The sequence below is a fragment of the Xiphias gladius genome, chromosome 1 (assembly GCF_016859285.1).
Source record: "Xiphias gladius isolate SHS-SW01 ecotype Sanya breed wild chromosome 1, ASM1685928v1, whole genome shotgun sequence".
NCBI lineage: Eukaryota > Metazoa > Chordata > Actinopteri > Istiophoriformes > Xiphiidae > Xiphias > Xiphias gladius.
Genome location: NC_053400.1, coordinates 30,421,239 through 30,448,916, shown reverse-complemented (window position 1 = coordinate 30,448,916; position 27,678 = coordinate 30,421,239). Strand labels below are relative to the sequence as shown.

The window sequence follows — 27,678 nt, the reverse complement described above, 5'->3', positions numbered from 1 at the left end:
GAATAGCGCTCTCGTAAAAAATGCCGGTTGCAAAATGTACGTAGCATTGTGTTGCAACCAAGGGACCTGCTGCCATCTGCAACCACTGCCGAGCCATAAGAGGGTCTGAAGGGACAGAATGCAGTCCACTGATTCTACTGCTGTCAAAAGCTCAAGTCCGAGCCACTGAGCCAAAAATGAAAAATACTAAGTAGAGGGTTAGCTAAAAATAGAGTAAACTCCTGTGAATAAGTCTCGATCAGTACATATTTGAAAATGAGTCCGGGGTCACAGACTCCTCAGACTACTCAGTTGTTGGGGGAGGTTGGCCGCCCACCTCTGATTAGATTATATTTTTTTAATAGAAGTTTCATGATATAAATAAGTCCCAAGCAGTTGACTCCTAAGTCAGCGTTGGCCTAGTCAAGGTTCAGGACGATTTAACAGTAGATGGCGTGTTGAGCCATTTTCAGCCCATGAAAATATCCACACCAGCACTGATGTGTTTCATCACAGTGCAGTCATGTCATTTAGTTTACGGCTCAAACTGCATGTGTAAGCGTGATGTTCCTCTTAAAGAATGACTTGCCAGCCAGTGACCTGATATTTAATAAAGCTAAGCCTGTGTAATCATGTAATATCTGGGCCCCGGGGCGTTCTCTGTAGGAGAGCATGTTACAACTCGCTGAAAAAGAGTTGTATCTTTGTTATTTTCCCATTCCAGGAGGCAGAGGAATTTCGCTCATGTTTGTGTCTGCAGCTCTTCCTCTCCTCCTGCATTCTGGTGTGTGGTCGTTCGCGCACGCATGCAAGCCATCACGCGCGGACACCTTGAAATCCCACAATCCCGTTTGTGTGACTGTGCTGCTGCCAAGGTGCAGCCGCACTCCCACACCTGCTTGCCTGATTCTACCACTGTCGTTATCACACACTGTAACCATATGCTGTGCTGCACACACTCACTCGCAATCACACACAAAACACACTGGTAAAAACACACATCATCATCCTCGTCTTACATGTGTGCACCCTGATATTTGCCTCTGCAGCAGGAGATGGAGCACATCTTAGAGCCTCCTCGCTCGCCCTGCCCCCTCCCCCTGCTCCGCCACTCCTCAGTGGCTCTATAAGATATTTATAAGCATTTTGATAGCTTTCTTCCACTCTCTATCATCCGAGGTGAATGCTGTCATGTCGGATTACTCCAAGAGCCACGCCGCTGCTCTCCTGCTATTCACTGAAGGTACCGTCGCACTGGCACGTTTCTGTTTCGACCCACATAGGGGTTCGTTCTGAATTATTAACCGTAGCCATGTCATTAACCGGCTTGCACAGCCTCCCCAGCCAAGGACTCCTAGTTTGACGTGGAATGGAAACAGCAAGGCACTGATTAGATTCTCAGCAGATGTATCTCAAACCCTCTGCTGCACGCCAGAAATAACTAAATAAATAATTAATTCATTTAAAAACACAGCCCGTTAAAAATGCAACTTAATGACGTCACTAGTACAGTATTACAGCACAACACATTAAACATTATATAAGCGATAACAGCATTCATCACACGGTTTCACATCAGGGTCCTAATTCCTCATCCTGATGGTTATTTTGGGATAATCATCATTGCTATGACTCCTTCTCCCTAAAAGAGTCCATTCATAGACACGTGTGTAGATGGTATCTGCGGCCACAGTGCAGCAGAACGGTAGCCATATATAGCATCCGTGCTTACAGTCTAGCACATCTGTAACCATAGCAACTCGAGTAGCCATAACATCCAAGTTTACACTGTGGCAGTAGCGCAGCCATAGTAATGTCTGTTACCACACAGGCATGTCCTACATTTATTCATTTGGCGGATGCTTTTGTGAAAAGCGGCAAACAAACAAACACGACACCATTCAGGCCACAGAAGATCAAGGAGAAGCCTTAGCGTCCGCGCTTACGCTGTATAAGAACTGGAGACATAGCAGGTCCACTCAGGTTCGGAACAGACTTGTAATATCATTCAGGCCCACAAAGACCAGATACCGCACACATTTCCAACAAAACACACACATTTTTTTTAAAGTCTTGATGATATATCGAACCGATGAGGACAACACACGGGATGAAACGCAGGCTGTGATTAGAGTTATGTCACCATAGGCGACCCCCTAAATACAACACGTCCCCTGTACCAAAACATAGCGTAACATCCGTCTAAAACAGTCTCGCTAATTAACTTCCAATTGGAATGGAATAAGCAAAGGACGGGACGAAAAAGTGTAGTTTGAGATAGTTGAAGGAGAGACGAGGGCGTCGTGGAGTGTAAACTCTACAGAGACATCTGGAGGAGAGAGAGGAATGGATTTAGAAAGCGTGACGTGAACTTCAGGTGAACTGTAGCTCCGAATTGAAACCAATTCACTCCATAAAATTATACAATAATTCTCACTCACTGTTCCCCTTTTTACTGTCTGCATGCTGTATTCTGCCAGTTTTGTTTCATTATGATTTCTCCGCCCCATACACGTATATGATAGCTATGATCCCAATTCCAGGCGTAAAAACTAAACGTAACAGCATCTGAAACTTTCTTGAAGAGAGGAGCAGGCAGGGCCCTGATCAGATGGGCAAACAGTCAGGATCCTTCAGCACCACATAGAGGATGATTCCTTTCCCGACTGCCGGCACCAATAGGCCCGGACTGGAACAGACAGACAAGTGGTCGTGTGCGAATGTAACTGCATGTAGTGAGCTTGGCGCTTTTCTTGTGTACGGGTGTTGCTTCTCTCACACCCCTACATACACGAACACACACGCACGGCACTAGAAAATGGGTTTTTGCCGGTGACAATAAGAGATGAATGGAGAAGTGCTCAGAGTAAATGAGGTGATTTCCATGATGAAATAGAGCGATAAAAAGGCAGAGGAGAGATCGCTTTTCCTCTCCCCTTCTCTCTCTCTCTCTCTCCGCCTCTCCTCCGCTTTGTCGGCCGCCCGTTCATCATGACAGCACAGTGACGGAGAACGCGCGCGCGCATGCGCGCCCACACAGTACATGAACGGGAAACGGGCTGCTGAACCGAAATCATCCAGAGGAAAGCAGGTTGGAGTTCTGTGCCGAAATCTGCCTGATGGTGTGTCCAGCCCGTAGGTGACCTTGAAGTGAAGAGGGTGATGTCACTCTGGAGTGTTGAGCAGCAACCTGGTGTGTCGGCCTGCATGGATAAGAGCTGGCTCTGACCTCCTGAGGATTGAAATAAGCCAGCAGGGAATTATTTGGCGGACAAAGACGGGGGGCAAGGACAGAATCAGGGGGGTAGTCATGTAAATTTACAGCACCTGTAAGAAAGTCATTCTGCCCCGGTAGACAGAGGCGGAAGGACGTCAGTGTCAGTGGGTCGGTCTTTTGCCCAAAGTATCCCAGTCTCAACTACCGGCCAGATAACCCTGGTATTTGTTGTAAATAGATTTTAGATACTGTCACAAAAATGAATACCATATTACGGAAGAAATTTGCAATTGATAATTGACGGTTTGTGGTGACGCCTTGTCCATTCCTCTAGAGCCATCATCTGACCAAAATTCCCACTTGTGCACGAGTACAGATAAAATTTACTGATCTTATTGAAGGACCCCAGGGGATCGGACCTACAGACTGTGGTGACCTCTTGATCTTTCATCTCTTACCATTTTTAAGCCTGCATTGCTGTAAAGTTGGTTTCATTTATTTTAATTCTGAAATTACTCTGCAATTATTGGATTAATTATTCGGTAATTGACAGAAAAATAATTGTGACAATTTGATAATGAACTCGTCAAAATGCTGAACTGATTCTCAGCCTTTAAAATGTAGGATCTGCAGTTTTTTTTCTGTGATATATCTTTGTAAACTAAATAGGTTTGGGTTTTGTGCTGTTGGTCAGACAAAACAAGCAATTTTCAGTACATCGCCTTGGTCTCTGTGGACTTTTGGTGGGTATTTTTCAACGAGCAACAACGAAATTAATAATTAACTGCAACCTTAGTTAATGCCCGCACTCTAGGGGATAACCCCTGTTCATTTTGGTGATCCCCCTAGCCTTTCCACTGCGCTGTTTGCACGCAACTTTCTGAAAATGTAATTGGGCCGAGTGCTATTACAGCACATTCAAGCCCTCCAGAGGAATTCAGTAGATTTAATTCCCCCCAAGCAACAAGGTTCTTAGAAGTGTGTTCCTCATTCAGTTAAATACTTCTGCATTGCAGGTTCTGAACATTGCAGCCTCACGGGGCTCTTTGCCAGGCTTTAATTTTAACCCGACCCCCCACCATCTGACCCCACTGGTCTGTTTCAAGAGCTCCTTACTATTGTTCTAGTTTTTGGTCCCTTACGTCCTTTTGTCAGTAGATGCAGCTGTTTACCTCTGTTGCTAGGAAACGAGATTAGCACCCAGATTGATGTATGCAGGAAAACCAATCTAGAGCCAGGCAGACCCATGTGATTACAACTGAAGGGACCATGGCAACCCAAATGGGCTGCAAAAAATAAAAGTGCCCCTCTTCCACTACCCTGCTGTTTGCTGTAACTGTTTATAACCCTTGAAAACAATGCAAGAATACCTATAATGATTTGAATTTATACTGTTGATACAGATTACTGTACCCATCGACTGGACATGGAACCTACCATGTTCAATTGGAATTCATCTCAGACCACCTCAATTAGGTGGTCTCTTATAATTTCTCTTGGTCCGTACCTCAATTTTGAAAAAGCTTTAAGTTTTTTAGGGACATCTCTCCTTTATTTGGACTGAATTCCAGTGAAAGCAACTTTCATGTAATCTCTCTTTACTATTGTAGCAATTTCATCAGTATTAGCACTGTGGGTGCTCCTCATACACTATAAATTTTGGAGTTCAACGTGTACTTGTGATTTGGTGAAAGTTGAACCCGTAAACGTGTCCTGGTAGCAGCTGTTGAAACTGAAGGATGTGTAAAGAAACAAGGTGCTTGAGGGGATACCGGAGACTTTAGGCATTTAAACTGAAAGTCTTTATTCTGACAAGCAACACTGGCATCTTTGGCAGGTTTATGGTGATGGATGTCAAAAAGCTGTCCCACTCTTTTTCTGATCGAGCAGAACTTAGGGAAGAGATACCTGTGTCATGTAGAAGTTTTTAATTTAACAGTGTGTTCTTTGCCTTCATGAATTTTTAACTGCGGAGTTATGTGATTCCTTTCTCTCCAGCTGTGTGCGTGTTCGTAAAAATCACGATCATCCTACAGTTTCTCCTCTTCTTCAAAGACCTTAGATCACAACATCAAGAGAATTGAATTGAAACAAGAACGTCTGGCTTTGGTTTCAGAACTAAGAAAACCTTAAGTTTCTCAAGACAAAGACTGTAAATTGTAGTGGCATTTATAAAAACCATTTGCCACAAACTCAAGACCTTAGCAGGTTAAATGTCACTAGCTCAAATGGACTAAGGCCAGTTGAGGGGCGACCTATTTGAATGCACAGTAAGGGCCGGATGACGTGGATGTTTTTTAGACGGCACAGATTGCGTCTTAAAGGTTGGGATTAGAAGAGAGTGTCATGGATGCAAATGGGGAAAAGTACAGAGGCTTTGAGAGCTCAACAAACCAAGGAAAACGCACAAATGAGGAAAACATCTCCAGGACTTTGATAACAGTGACATTTCAGGTTATAAAACACGTTTGCCACTTTGATAAAACATGTGCAGCATAAGGAGCCATGCTCCAAATACAGAAAGCTCATACACAACAGTGGAAATAATTTACAACAGTACACAATACATGGTACCGAGAGACACTAAAAAATTTGCCCTTTGTGACATTTAGAGCTAAAAGAGGATCACTAGTAGAAATTTAAATTTTCTGTAACTCAAAGCTAATCTAATAGGTGATGAGTTGGTAATTATGGCACGATGGTACTTTAATTAATCACTGCATCTTGGGGAGCAAAGACTACTTGAAAGGGTAAATTCTACTTCGGCAGGGTCTCTCTCTCTCTCCCTTCCCCCAGCTGTCCATACAATGACAGAACTTCCTTCCCTTAATATTGAAATAGAGTTGTCACCTCCTATCATTAATCTCTGTCAGCCCCACTGAGCTCTGTGCCCTTGTACAAAGGTCCCGCACATGCAAACACACACTCATGCGCACACACGTGCGCGCTACTTCATACGCCTCCCCACCGCCCTCTCAGTCCCGGGTAAAGCGCCGCAGTGTACAAGTTGTGGAACATGAAAAAAGGATGAGCAGAACGGCTGACCTGGCGCTCCGCTGAGTGCACGCTCCCCGTGTCACCCTGTGCGTGTGCAGAGATGACCCCTCCCGTCGCGGGTGACAAGAGTTTACCGCCGGGGCCGAGGCAAAAGGACGGGAAGGGACTGGAGCAGCTAGAAAAACAGAGTCTACAGCCGGTGAATCAGAAACAAGAGCTGAAAAACAAAATCAGGGATGACACTAAATATAACAACTCACAATATCCTAAAAATTTAATTTTTTTACATACGGTCCTGGTTGAAATGTGTGAAATTTACTGGCACCCCTGAAGTTTAAGCACAGAATTTAGATTATCTTCTGAAATGAATGCAAATGAACCAGTTTTGTATAATCAAAATATTCTAAGAAAGGTTACTGAACAAAATAAAATAAAAAAAAACAAACCTGCATAATAGTAAAAATGATACAAACACAAAATTTACGCAGGCACAATTATTGGCACCCTTCACTAATATTTGGTTTCAGAACCTGTGGCAACAATGGCAGCCTCTAAACGTTTCTGGTAGCCATCTAAAGGTTCTTGCACCCGTCTGCTGGTAGTTTCTGCCACTCTTCCATTGCCATGCATTCAAGCTCTTACGTTTGCAGGAGTCCTTTTTAGCAATGGCAGATTTCAGCTCTATCCAAAGGTTTTCCAATGGGATTTAGGTCAGGGCTCATTGCAGGCCAGTTTAAAACAACTCAGAGACCCAAGACCTTGGCCTCAACCTAGTTTTCTGACACGGCGTGACACATTTCTCTCGGTAATACCTCGGTAATCTTCTGATTTCATCATTCCATTGATACATTCAATGCCTCCAGTCCCAGAGTCAGAAAAGCAGCCCCAACCTGCACCATTTTTTACCGTAGGCAGGGTGTTCTTTTCCTCATGGGCTTCATTTCGTCACCTATAAACAAATTGAAGCACTGCATTGCCCAAAGAGCTCTACTTTGGTTACATCTGTCCATAGAACATTATCCCAGCAAGACTCTGGCTTAAGTAATAAAGTTTACAAACATTAGTCTCGCCTTACTTGTGCCTTACTTTCAATAGTGGTGTTCTTTGCCCATGGAGCCCTACTTGGTTTGGTGTGCGGCATATGGTACGGGCAGAAACCGCCGCTCCAGATTGCTCCAGGTCCGCCTGAAGCTTTTAGATGTCTTGCGTGGTGTTTATTCCACAATCTGCACCGATCTTTGCAGACTTCTCTCATCGAGTTTCTTCACAGTTTTGACTGTGAAACTTTTCAATAACACTACGAACTGTTGAAACAGGAGCCTTTTGGAATTGTTACGTTTTTGGATAATAGAGTTTCTGATGCTCTCAGTTAGCTCTCTTGTCTTCACCACTGAAAAAGAGGTTGGAATCAATAAGCCCCTTTTTATGCAGTAAAACCATCATTCATTGGTTAATTCAGGTCATGTGAATGCTGAAAAGTTAGCACAGGTGAGTCTTATGTTCTTTGTCTTATTTTGTTTGAGGAACTAATTTAAATTCATCAAAAGGTGCCAATAATTGTTTCAAGCTTACATTTTATGTCTTTATTTTTTTTTATTTCACTAAACAAAAGCATTTCTGTTGCTGTTGTTGTTGTTGTTCTGTAACTTTGAACATGTTATTAAATATTCTGATAATACAAATGTTTAAATTTATCTTCCTGTTAACAAAAGGATCAATTGAAATACCACAAGATTAAAATTTTCATCCAGGAAAAAAAGTTTGACTTTGTCCTGTAAAATTCCAAAAAGTTAAGGATCGAGCCAGCACTCAGTTGATATTGGTGATTTATGACCAGAAGGACTGAGCTGATTATGGAGACAAATTAGAATCAAAATCGTCACAAATGTGTATTACATGATCTACAAATGAGTAAGAATTACAAATGTTTACAATGAGTTGTGCGTAATTCTGGGTAGTCAAAAATATGTGTTCCAGTCCACACCCGATTACCAAGTAAATTGAACACATGTAGAACAATTTTACAAATCCACACATCATAACCTGAATAAATCCGGATATTTTACGTACAGATTTTTAACATCTACTTCAGGGATCTGATCATTTTCGCTTTCGAAAAGTTTCCTGTGTATTTATTTACAGATTGTCAAATGTGTGCGCACAGTTCACCTGATACACACGCATCGGGTTACATTTGCTCGTGGAGGCTTCCACACTTTCCACACAGATCCACAAACGCCTGCTGCGTTTAAGTGCCGGTGGAAAAGCGGGACGCCTGGGCTTTCGGTGAATTCGTACGTAATTTCAAAGTAAGAAAGACGTCGTCCTAGATAGATAGAATAGCTTGTCTCCCCTCGATTAGAACGCGTTTTTTTGTGAGTACCCAAAATTAAAACACGGGAAATGATCATCTATTGCATATGCTGAAAATGCGTTTGTCATTATCAGGCCTGGGCTTTTAAAATAAGAGGTGTTGACTCTGGAAGTTTACACTGAAGCCTTCGAGTCAGCCATAGTTAAAGACAACCCAAGGTTAGACAATTTGACAGGCGTCCGATGCGTGTCAGTGTCCCCTCACGGTAGAGGAACCATCAGAACACTTTTTTTTCCCCCCCACAAAATGTCATCTGCTTCTTAGTTTGTCCTCATTTCACAAGATCAAGTGAGAAACATCAAACCTGCTGTTACACTCACACACAGCAAATGATAGCTAACTATATAAAGGATGTCACAGCCGATTGAGAGCAAATTTGTTTCCAGACAGACATGCAGCTCATCTCTGTCCCGCCGTCAACTGGCATTTAATTGCACTTGATATTTAAGTGCTGGAGCAGATCACATTACAAGTGGCTCGTCCTCATGTTTGTGCTGGCGGCACATTCCATTATGTGGCGCTCATTTCCCTAGCTGTCCTTCAGACGGCGTTGAATGTCAGCTGCTCGGGGCCTCAAGATTCTGTATCAATTATAGGAGTTGAGGTGGCTACAGTGAATCGGGAGCGAGATAGCATCAGCGCAGGCGGGGAAGCGAAGGGGGGGGCGAGCTCCGCACAGGTAGGCAGAGCCGTGGTCGGGTAGAAGGACACAGGCAGACGAGCCAAAGCAGACCGCAAGTCACCTCAGGATAAACTAGAGGAGATATTGGGAGATTTACAGAGAGGATTTGATGAGAAATTAGATGCAGAAAATACAAGGGTTGGTTCCTGCCCCATTTAAGTTAGTTGAACAGTTGGTATTAATCTATATCTGTAGTATACCAATTATTATATTTGGTGCTTTAGCCTATTAGCTACCCGTGTTGCCAACTTGACGTCACTGCTGAGCCTTTCCTAAAACCTGATATGTTTTTAGATTGCCACCCTTCCGTCCAGGCAGACGTTAGATTAGGTTCATTACATTACAGTAAAAAAAAAAAAAAATCATCAAACTGAGACTGCTAGTGTCAGATTTCCAGTCAGTCGCAGGGGACGTTTTAGGTACCTGTATTTTGTCATCAGAGTTGAGTTAGGGAGGCAGAGATCATTTCTGAAAGCCCTTCTTGGTGGTAGGTTCAAGGACGCTCCGTCGTCTGACATGTTGCGGCAGAAAAAGCATAGTTTCCACGAGCTGTGTCGGGAGAGTCGGACAGGAAAGACCGGCATGTTACGGGTCTGGGGGGTTTTTGAGGAAACTGAGAATTTTCAGCCCTAGGTTTCACAAAAGCATGAGGTCGTGCACATGAATGAAGAGCAGCACAATACAGCAGGATGCTATGGGTCTCTACATCTCAATGTAAATAATGACAACATCAGTTTTATAACCTCGTATCCTTTTCCCCTCTATTCTGCCATGCTTGAGATTTCGAGCCCCGGTAGGAATCGGAGGGAGTTTCATTATTCTGGGAGTTCAGAGATGCACAAACTTCTCCTTCCCCGCCATTTAACCTCTACAGTAAAACTGTAACCGACGTTAGCTCCTGTCCCATCAGTGCCAGAATTACAGTGGACACACATTGTGGAGGTCGGTGTCTTTGGGGCCAAGTTCAATATAGTCGAACTGAAACTTGGCAGAAAATCTTTGTAATGTGCACCCCTGTGGTTCATCACCACTGTCTGAGGGAGCACAACCCCTCTGTTCTTTGAAAATAATTCCCTCTGTGCAATGTCCAACTTGCACTTTTGGTGTCTGCTTGCATACAGCAAAGGTCGTGATTTTTTTTTTTTTTACTTTGATGGATTACCTATCTCTGCAAGTTGACTTTAATACAATACTGAATGAATGGAAATCATGGAAGAACACCACTCTGAGCTTTGAAAAATGGATGGCGTTTAATTCAATGTGTACACAATTTGAAGAGTGCTACACCCTGCAAAGCAGCTGGCGGCCAGTTTCCTGGACGTACGCGCCTCCGTCACCACTCGCATTCATTCAGGAGATTATTGAGAAGATTTTTCCACATAAAAAAGAGTTTAAGGGAGTTAATCAGTGACAGCATAACATGTATGGATGAGTAGAATAACTGTAATAAGGAAACAGGAAATAAGTTTCATAATAATAAAAAAAGAGAAATTTTGACAGTGAATTGAAAGTCTGAATAAAGAAGAGCTTTGTGTAATCAAGTCTTAGGAGTCAAATTATATTGTAAAGTTAGATTCAATTTCAACTTTTACAGCTGACACAGTGAAAATTCATTGACAATTCATGAAAATCCTTACAAAAACTTAACAGCTGGCCATTTCAGAGTTAATGTGTGTGAAAAGACAGTTGTATCACCCTCAGGATGACAACCTGTGACTGTTTTAGCTCTCTTCAGGGAGCCAAAGACGAGACAACTAATACACCGTGATGGATCAAAAGGGGAAACTAAAGTAAAATACAATGAATGTTAAAGGTAATGATGGTTTAAAAAAAAAAAGGAAATGAAAATGGGATTCTACTGTGGCAAGAGACAGGTAAACACTGAGTACAGAATTTTACAATTAAGTGGATGTTGACTTTTTTTTTTTTTTTTTTGGAGGAAAATATGTAATTATGGAAAAAAAAAGAAAAAACCAGTAGAAAGACCAGTGAAATATTTTGTGTTTAGGGAGGATACAGTTGAAACATAAAGGCATTAGAAGCAACAGATCCTCTTTAATTTGTCACCAGGCCCTCTCTCTGTGTGTGTGTGTGTGTGCGTGTGTGTGTTTTTTGCCTTTAACCCCATCAGGTTTAATTTCTGTCCCTCCAAGGAAAAGCGAAATCTATTCAAACTGAAGATACCACACTAAAATATTTAGAGGGTAAACTTAACTGCTTTCATTTACTGGTACTGCTGCACAACATACGGTAGCCTGTGTGGTGACGTGACAGAGAGAGAGAATTCGAATCCGTAAGCCTTAATGTTAAGAAAATAAATAAATACGAAATCTGTGTCTAAAATACTGAGTAGTTATGATGGACTGAGCGCTTTGATGCGGCTATCTGCAGCCATTAAACGACATGTTGTTCATATACGCGGGTCACCAGCAGTTTCCGATGCACTAACTTCCCCGGACTGATTATGATGCATCCTTCGCTCTGTGGTTCTTGAAGTGGGCTGTCTTGCAGCTGGCAGAGCAGCTGACAAGTGTGGATGTTGTCAGAAACAGATGTGGCACCTCCTGCATGGTTGACGGATCACCAAACTTTGCTGTCAGCGTCTTGTCTTGAAGGACCTGCAATGTAGAAAATCAGGAGTGAACGTGCGCCGCTCTTATTTGTCATACTGTCCAGATTGTCTGTAACAGTTGTCGCTTTTGATCCGGTCACAAACCTCAACACAAGCCGTCGGCGTTGCGGTTTAGAATTTTGAATTTGAACTGCGTTTGGGAGAGTGTCTGCGCAGAACAGGCCTAAGGTTAGTGTGTGTGTGTGTGTGTGTGTGTGTGTGTGATGCATTCGAGCACTGAATGAGGAAAATCCTCCCAAGCAGCTCAGTTTGGTCTGTCATCACTTTTTCCTCAGGATTAGGATTAAGATTAGATTTAGGATTAAGTTAGGATGAAAGTTGAGGGATAACTCTGGCTGTTTTGCACCCATTTTTTTCTCCATTATCCACCATACCGACTGAAAAAAATCAAGATAATTCTGCCGCTACTTTAGTTCCTTGCTATGTCCTTACTGAGTCTGGAAATAAGTTTACATTGAAGCAGTTTACACAATTTTGGTCAGAAATTATATATATATATATAATAAATTGAGTATTTACTTGTATATTTCATTACAAGGACTTGCATCATCTGTCAACATGACTGTAAATGTGTTACCCAATAGGCATTGATTTGGTGATTTAAAGGTCTAAATCTTCACCCAGATATCTAGGTCAACACTGGCCTAAATTTGAAAAAAGTAAGGTTTTTAGACGTCTGTATTATATGCTGTTATACCCATTATTTCAACAGCATTTATATAACTCTATCTAACCATGTATTTTCACTTTTCGACCAAACGTAGCCCAGTTTTACACGTCTGATTATAGTTTGACCCTACGAGTGATCAAATCAGTGCTCGGTTAGGAAGCGCTGGCCAAATGGTTAAAACAGCCAATGAAACACTGTGTAGAGTGCAATCTAACTGGTGAGCCCAACACGCCGAGGCTAAAATAAAGCTATCAATACATGACAAGACACTAAACATTGGCTAATGAGGCACAGTCCTGTATCAGTGACACAATGGGACACAAGCAGTTTGATGATAAGTATATTGGCTAAGTTTACATGCACACTAATAAGCTAACCCTTATGCACTGAAGGTGTTTGTACAGTGTGAAGCTCTCCCAATTTATCATTGCATTACTAAAGGACATTTCAGGCTTGTAAACACATTTCAAATATTTTTGCAAAACACACAGCGAATTTCTGATAAGATTTTTCCCTCCCTCCATTTACATTTTTCCAGGGTTTTGTTGAATTAATTTAGAAATGGTGACACATGTTGTGTTGACTGAGAGTTGAGGGTGAGCCGCTGACCATACCGTAGTTTTCCATACGTATCGTAATAGAAACATGTGTTCGTGTGACCTGAGGACATGTATGTTTGTGCTTTGCACATACCGGAACACAAGAGCTGCTCAGCTGCTGTTCATCTGGAGGATTCGACCTCTCCTCCTCTTCCTCTGACCTCCAGCTGCTCTCTTCTGTCAAGTGGAACCAGAGGGGCTGGCCTTAATTACGGGGAAGAGGCTGACTGCGACACTGACGCAGGACGCGGCGATTGCGTCTCCGGGCCGGAGCCGAACAGGGCCCCGCCTCGCTCCCCCTCTTGCCGCGTCCTGAGACAATGAGAGCTATTGCAGACCATCTGCTGCTGCTGCCCTCCCAACAGTCCCGGGCACAGGGACAAATAACTCTGCATGTGTGCGTTTGAAAGCTGCTTCTTTCAGCCTTTCCCCTCAGCCTCTCTGCTGTCACTTTGCTGTTTCTCCCGCTGGGCCCCATGCTGACACTTCTACCTTTCAGGAAAATGGGACACTGCAGCAGTGGGGCATGTAAAAAACATTTACAAACTCAATTAAAAATGTAAGATTCTGTGAAAGATCCTGAGGAAAAAAAAAAAAGGCCCTCAAGTCTCAATTAACGAAATGTATTTTTAGTTTTACTCAAAACCAAAGCATACTGGGATTGTTGACCTGAAGTAAGTCACTAATAGGCCCGATAATAAATTTTTTTTTCTCCCCCCATTATATTAACCACTCTAAGTATGCAGAACTGTGTCTTAGAAAAAAAAAAACATAATGAATGTATGGCATTACCTAATCATGAGTTGACAACATGATGGTTGATTGGATCGGTGAGATTTTGTTGCCACCAAGGAAGGATCCAAATTCCCAAAGCTTTCAAACTTTGTGTTTTTCCCATGAGACCCATTTTTTTTTTTTTTTTTTTTTTTTTTTAAGAGGCTTTACTGGAGTCTCACGGAATGAAGTGAAGACATCTGTCTGTGACTGTCAGTCTAAAACATGGCAACCTTGTTACCAGACAGTTGCCCTTTCAGCTCAGTTCATCTGGCTCTTCGACAGTTAAATGCTCCACTAAATTCACCAGCTATTTACAAACTTTGTCTGCCTGACATCTGTTGCTGGACAGGTAGTGTGTACGGCAGTGAGCTAAAACACACCACGACTCTGTGCAGAGCTGAGGGGAACTGCAGAGTCAGGTGACTGCTCTCTGTGGGTTCCTCACCACAAGCGATGGTCATTTGATCCATTGTTAATATAAACATATTGATTAGAGCGGCTTTAAATCTTTAACATACATTAATTATGGAGCTTAGTTATGTTTTCATTTTTACGTAATGGCATTGTGCCTGGGACATGGTGTCTCTCTTCAGTCTCACCGAGGTGAAATGTGGGGATGATCCACCAGGAACCAGAAGCCCCTCTCACTTCACAACTCTATTGCTCAGGGTGGCAGCTCGCTACCTGTCGGGGCTGTGCTTTTGAAGTCCGTTCGAAACGGAGGCACAGGGTCAGTTTTTGAATTTCATAAGTTCCTAACTCTGGATGCTCCGCCGTCTTTGCTGTAGTTCAAACATCACTTTGATTCCTTCCCCACTTGCCATCAAAAAGCCAACAACATAAAACAACACATAGATTTTAGTCTTTAAATGCAATTAATTGATTTTAATGAATCCCAACACTTACTCATTCGTTGCCGTTTATCTAAAATGTTTGTGATGTAGCGTGACGTGTTCATTCCTATCGTCAGAACACCGCCACAGTTAGTTCCACTCAGGATCCCAAACTTATTATCCATGAAGTTTCTTTTCAGTTTAAAAAAAGTTTAATCATTTTTTTCCCCCCTCTTGCCTCCCACATAAACTCAAACGGATTTGTGAACAACATCAAATAATCTCATCGCTAATCTCCTAACACCCACCGCCGCCGCCGTCACGACCTCCAAATTAAAACTGAAAGTACGAAATTAAAAGTAATATCAAAATGTGTAACATCCACACATATACACATGCGCTCACACACGAGGCATTTAGTCAGCACTTGCTCCAGATAGCAGCTGCCTCTGGATGGGAATAACAGTGAAGCTAATTAAGCGCTTCCACACTGCATTGTCAAATATTTATACCCCGATATCAGTTTCTGCTGTCAAATGATTACAGCCTGTCATCACTGAAGTCACAAGTGCACTGTTTCGTCTTTGATTGCTCACGTGTTCTTTCCGTGTCCTCATCTCGGATTTTCTGTCTCTTCCAGTTTCTGTCCACGTCTCTTTCTGTTTCGGCCTCTTCTCCCATCTCAGTTATTTGTTCTTTGTCTCTGTTTCTATCCTTATTTTCCCCTCAGTCTGTTTCTGTCCCTGTTCGAAGGTGTCAGTCGGTCGGATGTGTAGAGAGTCAGAAAGATGGAACTTTTTTTACTATAGTAACCAAAAACATGGTTGAAACTAACAAGAACAATAACGGCTCCACACCTCCTTGGCTAGCTGGCCATTGCTTTCTTTTTCCTATCAGCTACAAGGTGTGAATGGTGACTGATGGGACGTCAGTTAGATCATGCAGGTTGGTAGCCGTGAGGCATCACCGTTACCTAGCAACTGTTCACCAATGGTTAACTCTGGCCAATAATCTGAAACAATTTCTTAACTGGATTTGCATAATGTAGACGATGTAGATGACCTTCCTGACAAAATTTGTTTTTTTTTGTATTTGTGTTAATGTGTGTCTGTGTGTTGCAGCAACCTGAACAATGAGACCTGAATTTCACTGATACAGCTCACAGAATAGTAATGCTTGCTGGCTATGGCTCGGGGGGGGGCAAAACAAAAAAGTAGATCCGGTGCGAAATCAGTGTGACGGATGTCAACAAAACGCACACGTACAAACACACCCGTACCAGACTGATTTTAACAGGTTAAAATGTGTTTGACTGTGTTTTAGGTGAGATTCTGTTCTTTTAGTATTTATTCAGCTGGTGGAGTTTCGGGGAGCAATTGTCCACTTAAACTCCCAACATCAAGGACAACTGCTGAGACATTTTTGATTTAATGAGCTTTTTTTTTCTGATTAATGGTCGTGATTATTTTAGGCTATGTTTGATCAGTGTGGGGAAGTTAAAAAAAAAAAAAATTGTGAGTGTGATGTTGGCTACCTAATGCTTGGTCTTAATGTTTACAGTCAATTTACTGCTTCATCATGGTGGACAAGCTGTTGCTGAAGTAGAGGAGACGATGTCTTTACTACACTGCTGCACTAAATGCAGTCTCAAACTTGGGCCATTTTCACCAGTATTTAGGTGTTAAGACCATAGGCGCTGACGATGCGGGTGCTTTGGAGACAGGCGGGCGCTGTACTACGACCGTAATATCTTGTGGTGACGTGATGGTCTTTGCACGGTTTTTAGACTTTATATATAGATTTATTTGTTTTAGGCACCCCCAGGAATATATAAATACGTTGTCTATGTTCGGGACAGCACCTCAGCAGAAAAAATAACACCTCCGTGTGCAATTGTAACATTATTTCTTGGCAAGCAACCTCTTGTTGCTGTGTGAATAATGACTCCTCTCTCAGAAGCAAAAATGAAAGTAATATTGCATCACACTTGCCAACAGTTAATGTTAGGTTCTATAGAGGTGGCAGATCTAAAAAGACTCATGAATAATTTTTCGAACAGTCACAAGGGTTGTTTTGAAAAGCACTATCGAACAACCTATTTTGTTATAAAGGTTGGAGGACATGTTGGTGTGTCTGTCTGTGTGTACAAAGACATGATGATTGAATGAACACAGCCGGATCAGGTTTGGCTTGAAGCTTGAGGCCTGTGCAAGACTCGTGGAAGCAGCCTCCTCTGTAGAGCGGGACATCATTGGTTTCTTCCAGCTAGTCTCATGCGCCGCATTTTTCTGATTACAAGGGTTAGTAGTCCACAGGGCTCAAATGGGAGCCAGAAAACAAAGGAAAACGTTCTAATAAATCCCGAGTACCCAGCTCAACCCTACCGCTGGCAGCTTTTGTCACTGCTTTCCTCCTGTCAGCTTCTGTGTTTACCTCTCCGCTTCCAACCCCATCTGCATACACAACAGCATCTGCACCACTTCGCGATTATCTGCCTGTCACTGGGACAACTTAATGTGTGTGTGTGTGTGTGTCTGTGTGTGTCTGCGGGCATACGCCTGCTGGAGGACCCCCATATGTGCATCCCAGCCTGTGCCTGTGATCACTTTGTATGTTTGTAAGAGCCTGCGTTTGCTTGTTTGCTAACCAGTGTCAGGAAAACTGCTCATAGGTGCAAGTAAGGCTGCAACTAGCAGTAACATCAGTATACTTTCGGATATTAGGACGATTAGTTAAGCAATCAGGAGAATAATTTTTATGTGTATGTGTGTGTATATATTTATATTTAAGATTTTAGAATTTTTTATTACCCATTTTCTATCTAAACGTTTTGGAGTACAAAGCTATGATGTTCCCTAAGGACAAAACACATACAATAGAAAAAGCACAAACTTTAAGGGAAACAAATGGGCCTAATCCAGAAATGCAACAAATACAAAAACACATACAAATAGGGAAAACACATGCCCCAGGAATTGCTACACTGGTAGTGCTCTTGGATGTTGGGGGGAGCGATGGGCTTGATTTGGATAAGCAGCGACATAACAGACAGACTTATTTCTAGACAGACTTTTTCGAGGAGAAAAAATTGACTTAGTGAATGAGTGTAGTACAAGATAAACCTGTTATCCAATCTGTAATAAATAAATATCTATCTATCTGTATATATAATATATACGAAATTCAATACAGACCACACGTCCTCTGCTCATTTTTGTTTACATAAATTTATTTCATTGAATTCTGGTGATGCAGTCTATCTGTTCGTACATATAAAACCCCAAGGTCCACAGAGGCAGCAGTGTTGTTAAACTGTCCAATAAAGCATGTATTTATTATGTATTCAGCTTTACCTTCAGACAACTCTTAAATGAAATTTTGTCTTCCAAAAGGAACTGTTACGGACAACAGAGCCAGTGATAAATTACCAAAGGGCTTGTAGAGATAAGACTGTGAACATTGACCAGCCGGTCATCTCGGGAGCATGGACGGTAAACTTTTACTAGTATGTAAGCCGGCAAAGTACCGAAATGTGCCAAACAAGTGAAAATGGTAATTCTGTTTTTACATAATTGTTTATTTTGTGATGGAGGAAGGTAAACCTCAGCTAAATTGCATGAAAACGTTGTGCCGTATGTTGCTTTGTAAGTCTCTCTGGATGAGGTGCGTTTGGTTCCTGTGTAGACTCATTCTCAATGTTTATAATATTTCTTTATAAAACATCAGAGACGGCAACGGTGGACCGTGTGTTTCTTCTGTGATATACGGTTAAGTACATATATATTTGGACAAGGACACAATTTTCATAATTTGGCATCTCTACACTATCACAATGGATTTGAAACAAAGCCATCAAAATGTGATTGCAGTGTAGACTTTCAGGTTTAACTCAAAGGGTTTAACAAAAATATTGCATTAACTGTTAAAGAATTACAGCCGTTTTTATACATAGTCTCTCATTTTCAGAGGCTCAAAAGTAATTGGATAATTGACTGACATTCAGTTTCATGGCCAGTTATGCCCTGTTCCCTCATTATTTCATGACAAATTAAGCAGATAAAAGGTCTGGAGTTGATTCCAAGTGTTGAATTTGCATTTGGTAGCTATTCATGGGAGAACTCTCAGTATGCTGTCCAAAGAGGTGTGGATGCAAATGAAGGAGGCCGTCATTAGGCTGAAAAAAACAAAACAAAACTATCAGACAGATGGCATAGCTTTTAGGAGTGGCCAAATCAACAATTTGGTACATTCTTAAAAAGAAGAAATGTACTGGCGAGCTCAGCAAGAACAAAAGGCCTGGAAGACCACAGAAGACAACTAAAGTGGATGATCTCAGAATTCTTTCCCTGGTGAAGAAAAACCCTTCGAAACATCCAGCGAGGTCAAGAACACTCTCGAGGACGTAGGCAGATCATTGTCAAAGTCTACAATCAAGAGACGCCTTCATGAATGTAAATAATGAGGGTTTACCACAAAGTGCAAACCACTGAAAACACTCAGGAACAGAGAGGCCAGATTAGACTTTGCCAGAAAACATCTAAAAAACCTGCCCAGGTCTGGAACAGTATTCTTTGGACAGATGAAACCAAGATGAACTGTACCAGAATGATGGGTAGAGAAGAATATAGAGAAGGAAAGGAACGGCTAATGATTCAAAGCATAAAACATCATCCGTCATACATGGTGGAGGCAGTGTTATGGCATGGGCATGTATGGCTGGGTCACTGGTGGTCATTCATGACCTGACTGCTGATAGAAGTAGCAGGATGAATTCTGGAGTGTACAGGTCTGTACTATCTGCTCAGATTCAGCCAAAGGCTGCAAAACTGATAGGATAGTGCTTCTCACTACAAATGGATAATGACCAACTGCTAAATCAACCCAAGAGCTTCTCAAGGCAAAGAAATGGAATATTCTTCAATCGCCAGGTCAGTCACCTGACATCAACCAAATTGATCATGCTTTCCACTCACTGAAGACCAAACTGAGGGCAGAAAGACCCACAAACAAGCAGCAACTGAAGGTGGCTGCAGTAAAGGCCTGGCAAAGCATCTCAAGGGAGGAAACTCAGCATTTGGTGATGTCCATGGGTTCCAGACTTCAGGCAGTCATTGACTGTAAAGGATTTTCATCCAAGCATTAGAATAATCCTTATATTTACTGTATAATTATATACATTTGTCTAATTACTTTGAGCCTTTTAAAATGGAGAGACTTCACATGAAAATGTCTGTAATTCCTAAACGGTTAATGCAACATTTTTGTTAAACCCCATGAATTCAAACTGAAAGTCTGTATTTCAACCACATCTTGATGGTCACATTTCAAATCCATTGGGATGGTGTACAGAGGCAAAACTCCTAAAATTGTGTCACTGTTCAAATACTGTACATCTCACTGCTCCGATGGAGCAAATTCAGTTTTATTTTAGGATTTTAATCAGACCTCAGCTGTGCAGTAATCCCTTAAATTGTGAGGGGGGAAAAAAGCAAAACGAAAAACTGCGCCACCTCCTTCTGCCTGATATACGGATTAATTTCAGTTGGTGGGCATCCAGGTGTACTTTTCTAAGCTTTGCAGTCAGTATACCTGTGTGAACATCCTGCACACGCGCACACACATGGCACTGGTCATCTAGGTAAACTGTTCCGCTCTCTCTGACACACGGACTCTGCCACAGTTTGTCTTCCGAGTGTCTGTTGGTGTGCAGCCCAGTGAATGGCAGCTCCTCATTGGAGCTGCAGAGTGACGGAAACATTAGACCACCTTGCTCGCAATGTTTCTTTCTCCCGATAGGGAACCACAACCTCATTCGGTTCTGCTACCCGCGAGCTGTTCTCTGCCAGACAATGCTTGCTGCATGTTCCTTAGCAGGCTCTAATCTGCTCAGCAGAGCACTTCCTGCTCTGTATGTGTCTTCTAGAGGGACAATAATGGTGATAAGTGTTGCTGCACTCTAAAGGCCCTCTAATTAAATGCATCAGTAGTTCTTTTTTTCCCCTCTGGCTCCAAGAGGGGACACACAGCATTTGAGTAGAGTTGTAGTCCTGCGCTGCATGTTGAATGTTGTTTTGGTATTTGATTTGTTTGCGGCACAGAAGGGCCTGTGCCTGCCCTCATTGTGGGGATGAAATTCCCATCATGAAAATCATTTGGCCCTCACCGTGGCCCAGTTCATATTACAGGATAATATCCATTTTCTTTTTAAGTTTGTGCCAGTAGTCTGAGTGCTCGCTGACGAAGGAAGAATGGAGCATAGTGGGAGATATCCAAGCTCAATTTCCTACTTCGCAGGTCGAAGTTGCTGAAAGCAGTGCTTTGTGTGGTGGTTATTTCTTGTCCAACCACTACGGAGGCTGAGCAGAAATGTCTGACTCTCCACATCCAAAATAATCCATGGTCGACAGAAAGATGTGCAAAAGATAAAGCACAATTCATTACAAATGCTAAACGACTACAACGTTCAGAAGTTTAAAATGTATCTGATATTAAGGCTAGCAAAGATAAACTTAGTATTGTCTGAAACAACACAGGAGCAGCGTTTGTCGCCGCCTGGACCTGAGGATGTGAGATCAGAGGCTGTCTCTTGCTGCAGCAAAATAGCATCACAAAGCATCAAAACCTCGATAAGATTTTAGGTTGTGCTGTATTTGCACCAGAAGGACAGGATTCCTGTGGAGAGACTTCGGGGTGGGTGTGAAATCAGCCGATGACAGAGCAAGACTCAATGAAGTGAAGTGTGTCTGTTGGGATTTTTATGAAGATGGATTTAGATGAGTTAGCCCTCTTATGGCCTCACCAGGGAAACATCAGTCTCTTTCTTTGGACAGAACAGCAGCTGATATCAAGCTATTTAACCGATGTGCAAACCTTTGTGCCTGAAGCACACCACATACTGCAAATCAAAGCATTTGGCCATTCCTGGATTTCTCTTGAATTTCAGAAAAACAACACGCTGTTCTGTTTCAAGGTGGGTCGTGATTGGCTAGTCACATTGCTGTCACACAACACCGTGTGGTTTCTTTTCATTTTAAATGGGAGTCTGTTACAGTCGATGTCGTTGATGTACGAGTTGGTGTAGGGTCAAACTGTTAAGGTTATACTTTGAATGTAGATTAAAACCATTAAAAAAAAAAAAAGAGAAAGGCAGTGGTAAACTCTAATTAATGTACTGTGCATTGCAAGATAATTGAGGATCATGTAAGTGCTGTGACATTAACATCAGTGTTTTTGCTTGAGGCCTGAGGGGCAGTATTAGAAAACTGTGTTTGAAGAAAGTACTCACATAACCCATTACTCATGGAAAAGATAATACATTACAATAGTAATTACTCAAGAGCAGAAGTATTTAGTTATATCACTTGTTACATTATCTTCCAAGACTCATTCCAGCTCAATCAAAGCTCCCTCAAGCAAGCAAAGCTGCCACAACTACATGTTACATTATTGTATTTGAGGCATATGTAAATGGAAAACGAAACACTGTGGTTTAGCGGCACTGGAGCTTTTTACTGACCGTCAACGGCCTTAGCCCCGGTGAACACACACACAGCACCCCAGTAGTCCAACTTGGAACAAAATCCAAGCGATTCTTGAATGTAAGAAGACACATTGTACTCTGCCAAGTTTGGAGTTTTTTTTTTTAAGTTGTTTACCTTCTCTTTCAGAGGAGTCAACCCCTGAATAAGCTAACACATCCTAGACAACAGTCTCTGCATCAAATACACAGAGACAAAATTGATCCAGCTCTCATTAAGGCATCAGCAAGCGAGCTGACCCTCCAGACTGCTGGAGTAAAGTAGCATCACTGGGATTGGTAACTGTAATGTGATTACTGAATTTGAAATTGTAAACCTGGCACACACAGTACTGTAACCCAGTAATGCCCAGCATGGTTTGGAGTCTAAACCTGTCCATCAATAAGTTAACTCAAACTGGTGCTGTACTCTTTAATGTTAAAATTTCATTGCAAAGACGCACATATGGACCAAATAATCTGTGTAAAATTATTGGCTGTTATTGGAAAAAAAAGTTTTTCTCACTGACACTGTTTCAGTTGCTTGTTATGTTTCAGTAAAGTCAAATCAGAAAAGAAAAAAAAAGGAATTAACTGTTTACAGTCTTCGTGTGTGTGTGTTTGTGTGTGTGTGCGTGTGTGCGCGTGCGTGCGTGTGCGTGCCAAAATGCTGAAGGCAATGCTCTGTGCAAATCTCAATTATCATAGTGTGTAATTGCTGGGTGAGATTAACTTTTGGTTACATGAAAATAGAGAGAGAGAGAGTGAGAGAGAGGTCAAAAAGGAGGGGAATGCTGATTACTGTATATATATGTGTGTGTGTGTGTGTGTGTGTGTGTGTGTGTGTGTGTGTGTGTGTGTGTGTGTGTGTGTGTGCGTGCGTGTGCGTGAAGGAACATCTGCTGCTGCTGTTGATGAGACCTCTATCCAGAGGGGTGATGATGTGTGGAAGGAGGCAGCTCTGCTGGCCAAGTCCCAAAAAAAATAAAATGCTTTTTCTTTTTTTTTTTTTCTTAACCGGTGCACAGGAATGAATCATTTGTGCTCTTACATTACTGTCAACTGAAGTTACAGGGTGCGCTGGCTGGTCAGTTCAGTGGGTGGGTGGAGCAGTGTTATTTTTTTTTTTTTTTTTGACCCGTATATTATTATATAATTCCTTCCTTCCTTCATATACATTAAATCCACATTTTTGTGTGTCTCCAGGACCATTTTTCAGTACAGTACAGTTGTGACTATATTGGATGTTGTTTCATCAATACTGGTCAGCCTTGGCCGCTTTCAGTTAATGTTTTAAGACATATAAAACACTCTGATAAAGTAATCTTTTGTGTCAAATACGTTTTTTTCCACAAAGAAATTTCAATTATCTCTGGGATCTTACCTTAAAATTACATGTACTCCTTATCCCTCATTGAAAAATCCCAAATCTACGAATATGCAAATATTTTTTATTTAAAAATAAATAACCGCTGGAAACGAGTGGGCTCTATTAGCCTGCATGCGACAGAAGCAACGGCCCAGCCCTCCGTCCACTACAAAGCTGGGAGTACATCAAATTTAACACAGATGCTCATCATAGACAGAAAAATGGAGAATATAAAGTAAACACAGTCCAAACGATATCTTTCGTTATCTTTCGTGCAGAATCTATGACAGAACATAATGATACAGAAGTTCAAATGAGAAAAAACAAACTACGCTTACTGCAATATTTTTGCACCCACGCACTTAATTTGTAAGATAAATTGAGTTTCTGACCCTGTCAACAACCCTGTCAACTTTTAGTAATTGGAATTAAGAGTTTCTGTGCTAACGTTTCTGACTGTCTTAGCTAAGCAATGATCCACGTTTAATGGCAAATACACAAGTGTAAAACCTCAGAGAAACGTGTGCAGCGAGTGTGCGTAAACACACGAATGCAGTCATCTCTGGGTCGCCGCCAAGCGCCAAAGTCTCGTGATTTTGAAGAGCGGAAAGAATCTGGCGAATAGTTTTGAAGTCCAGGTGTGCCGTTCACCTCTGAATTTGTTTCCATAGCGCTCTCACACCGAGGCAGCAGCTTCACCCAGTGGCCTTCCAACGGCCCAAAACACGGAGAGGCTGATCGGCTGCAATGGCTGAGCTCCTGGATGTGCACACACAATCCGGGTTGATTAGAGTAAAGACAATACAGGCGTCTCAGTCAGCAGGAGGCAGCATCGCTGTTGGTTAAGAAGCTGTTTTCATCAACATCTGTACAGTAAGGGGCGATGCAGAAACTAGTGTGTACATATCTACATGCAGGCAACACACACACAAACACATAAACGAATATGGAGACTCTTCTCTCCCTCTCTGCCTCACATTAGCCAAACACACAACATCCAAACACACAGTCTCTCTCTCCCCCAAACACACAAATACACACAGAGTGGTTAGCTAGTGCGTGCACACACATGCACAGAAAGAGTCCTATCCTACCTTATTTATAGCTGCCCCCCCAGCCCCCCACCACCAGTCCTGACCTACATCACAGCATGAATAAAGCAGCAGAGGGATGAAGAAAGTGAGCTCGGGTGGGGGTTGGGGGGGGGGTGAGGTCTGGGGCGGAGGAGAAGGGAGGCGGGGAGAGACAGACAGACAGAGAGAGACACCAGCAAATCCAGAAAAATGAATTCCCCCGTGTGAAATGACAGTTCCAGTTCTGTCAGCAGAACTCACCTGCTACGACTCTCCCACAGGAGGCTGTGGAGGGCGAACACACACTCTCACACACATTCAGACACACACACACACACACACACGGGATACAGAACCTCGGAACAACAGAGATCAGTAAGCCTCATCATGCCTCAGACTTGACAGTAGATGCTTTTCCCACGGTAAATGAAAGCTGACAAAAGCAGCGAGCTCTTGACTTTGAATTATTGAGGCTGTGTGTCGGCGACATCGCAGCCTGGCCATCATCAGGCTTGAACAGTGCCTTTCGCCAATAAAGCGTAATGAAATGAGCAGCTCTCAGGGTTTGAATAGGGCTGCTGGACAGGATGAAAACTGTATTCAGGTAGAGTTTCACAGCCTCAAAGCACTCCATTAAGTTCCATGTTTTTGATCTATCAGATCAATGCTTTCTGTGCTGAAGGCCGGCGAAGCTTTGTACGCCTGAATACAGGATACATCTCTCTTTGATTGTGCAATTCAACAGTCCTACTGTACACTCTCCAAGGATGAAATTTGCAGAGAAAAAAACCTCAGGGTGCTGCATGTAAGTCAATTACATACTTCATACAAATTTATTCTGTTGTAAGGGGAAAGTGTGAGCTGAAAACCTCAAAGCTAGAACGTATTTATCCAAGGAGAGGATATGGAAATACTCTCCTCACTCTCTCTTTCCCTTAAGTGTAGCACACAGAGTCTCTTAAGTGGTGGAAAGGCCTGTTTGCCTCAGGAAGCTGGTTCTCTGCCGCTCAGATCCACATAAATACGCCGTACTGTATACACACACACACACACGCGCATACACGCCCGCAAATGTAGGCCCTTCCGCGTAACGCCTCCCTTGTGTGTTTCCGATCCCATTTCGTCAGCAGTCACCCTGCTCGGCTAATGCCTCCCCGAGCTGTGTGTTTTAATGCTCGCACAATGTCTTTCAAGCTACATTAGGAAGAGAGGGATTCTGTGTATGAGGAGAGCCTGTAATATGTCATGATATTAGTGGAACATGAGTGATGTCAAGAGAAATGCTGCTCTCCTCTCTCCCCTGTCCTCTGCAGTTTGTCTGTCCTCATCAGGCTGCTCCGATCCTTTCCTTGCTTTCTTTAGCTTTCTCCTCATCTTAATTTTTCTTGTCTTTTCCTGCCTAGTACTCTTTTTCTATTGCTTTAACTGACCAACACACTGAAATGTATAAATTCAAGTGGGGAAAAGCCATTCTTTTCTTTGAGAAAGCTGTCCTGTTTGCCTGTGTGGTTGAAGAGTGATGGCAATTTTGGGGACCATTTTTGTGGATGGGCAACACTCTAATTAGCAACTGTAAGCAACAAAGCAATGCCCCAAGACCCCGCTTTTGTAACGTGATTAAAACAACAGCACCGAATCAGTTCAGTGAGCTTCATCCACCTGCCTCATCAGTCGCCTGAGGAGTAACCGTGTGTGTCCTGAGTGTGTCTTTAGAGAACTGTCAGGTAGTTATTAATCCATTGTGTGTGTGCCCTGTTTGCCCTCAGATATCGATGAGTGTGCGACCCAGATGCATTACTGCCAGTCCAACACGGTGTGTGTCAACCTGCCCGGCAGCCATCGCTGTGACTGTCTGCCAGGCTTCATCAGAGTGGATGAATACTCCTGCACCGGTACGTCTGCACGCTCGCAAGCACATAACTGAACCATCACGCACGGACACCAGTCGGTTAAAAGATCATCATCAAAGCTGACTAGTCACATGCTGTTTATTTTAACGTTACCCTCAACTTATTTTAATTAGGAGGGAAGAAAGGAGAGGTTACTGTAGGTGTTACTACAACTTTGTGAGATCAGTTTTAAAACTGCTCTTGCCTCCAAGGGTTCCACAGCATCCTGAATCACCGCCAAACTGTGCTGGTGTTCTGGGTTTCCACCGTAGTTTGGGCAACCTCGACAGCGAACCTGTGGCCGAAAGCTGCGACGCGCTCAGATAGCCAACTCCTGGGCTTCTTTTTTCTGCAGAAGTTAATAAATAACTCTGCTGAGCTGAAAGACGGATGATGTAGCATGGCGCGCGATGGCACTGAAGCCTGTTGGGCGGTTTTCCCAGTGGCTAATGAGCAGGGGAATTTCTCTTGACCCGTAGTGAATGTGTTTCCAGGTGGCTATAGCCCTCCCTCTTCACATTCACTGCACTGTTGTTCTGCAAGACTATTAAACTCCGCTAAGAGTGTGACTTTTGGCATAACAATGTTGGCGGTTCAGAGTGAAATGTCTCAGCAACTAATGGATGGATTTCAAAGAGATTCATCCTATGGGGAATATTAAATCATTCATGAAATGAACTGAATTTGGTGATCCCCTGACTTTCCGTATTGCCTCATCATAACATCAAAATTTCAAATTTGGTTCAAAAACCAGTGGCATTCCCTGTGGCCTATTTTTGAGTTCTTATTAGGAAATGTTACCATGCCAATACGCTAAAAGATGCTGACTATGACTTTTAAGTCATTGCACGGAGAGGGAATTAAACTATGTTTTGTCTCTCTTAAGTGTTGTCAGAGTTAGTTTTATTTGCACCTTTGCACCTGTCAGGGCAGTTAGTTGTGGCAAACATCAGGACACAGTGCCCGCATGCGTCGTGTTTCGGTTTTTATCACATTCATACTCCTTTTTCATGCCGTAATGTGCATGTAAGAAACGGACTAAAAGTAGCAACACCACAATGTAGTAATACT

General features: G+C 42.6%; 1 protein-coding gene across 1 annotated transcript in view; it reads left to right on the top strand.

Annotated features, from left to right (window-relative positions):
- The window catches only part of LOC120795795 (protein kinase C-binding protein NELL1-like), a 240,812-nt gene that overhangs the window by 135,356 nt on the left and 77,778 nt on the right, over window positions 1-27,678 (top strand). Inside the window, exon 13 of the mRNA XM_040137971.1 lies at window positions 26,485-26,610. Within this exon, the coding sequence (XP_039993905.1) occupies window positions 26,485-26,610 (126 nt within the window). The remainder of the gene's footprint in view (window positions 1-26,484; window positions 26,611-27,678) is intronic.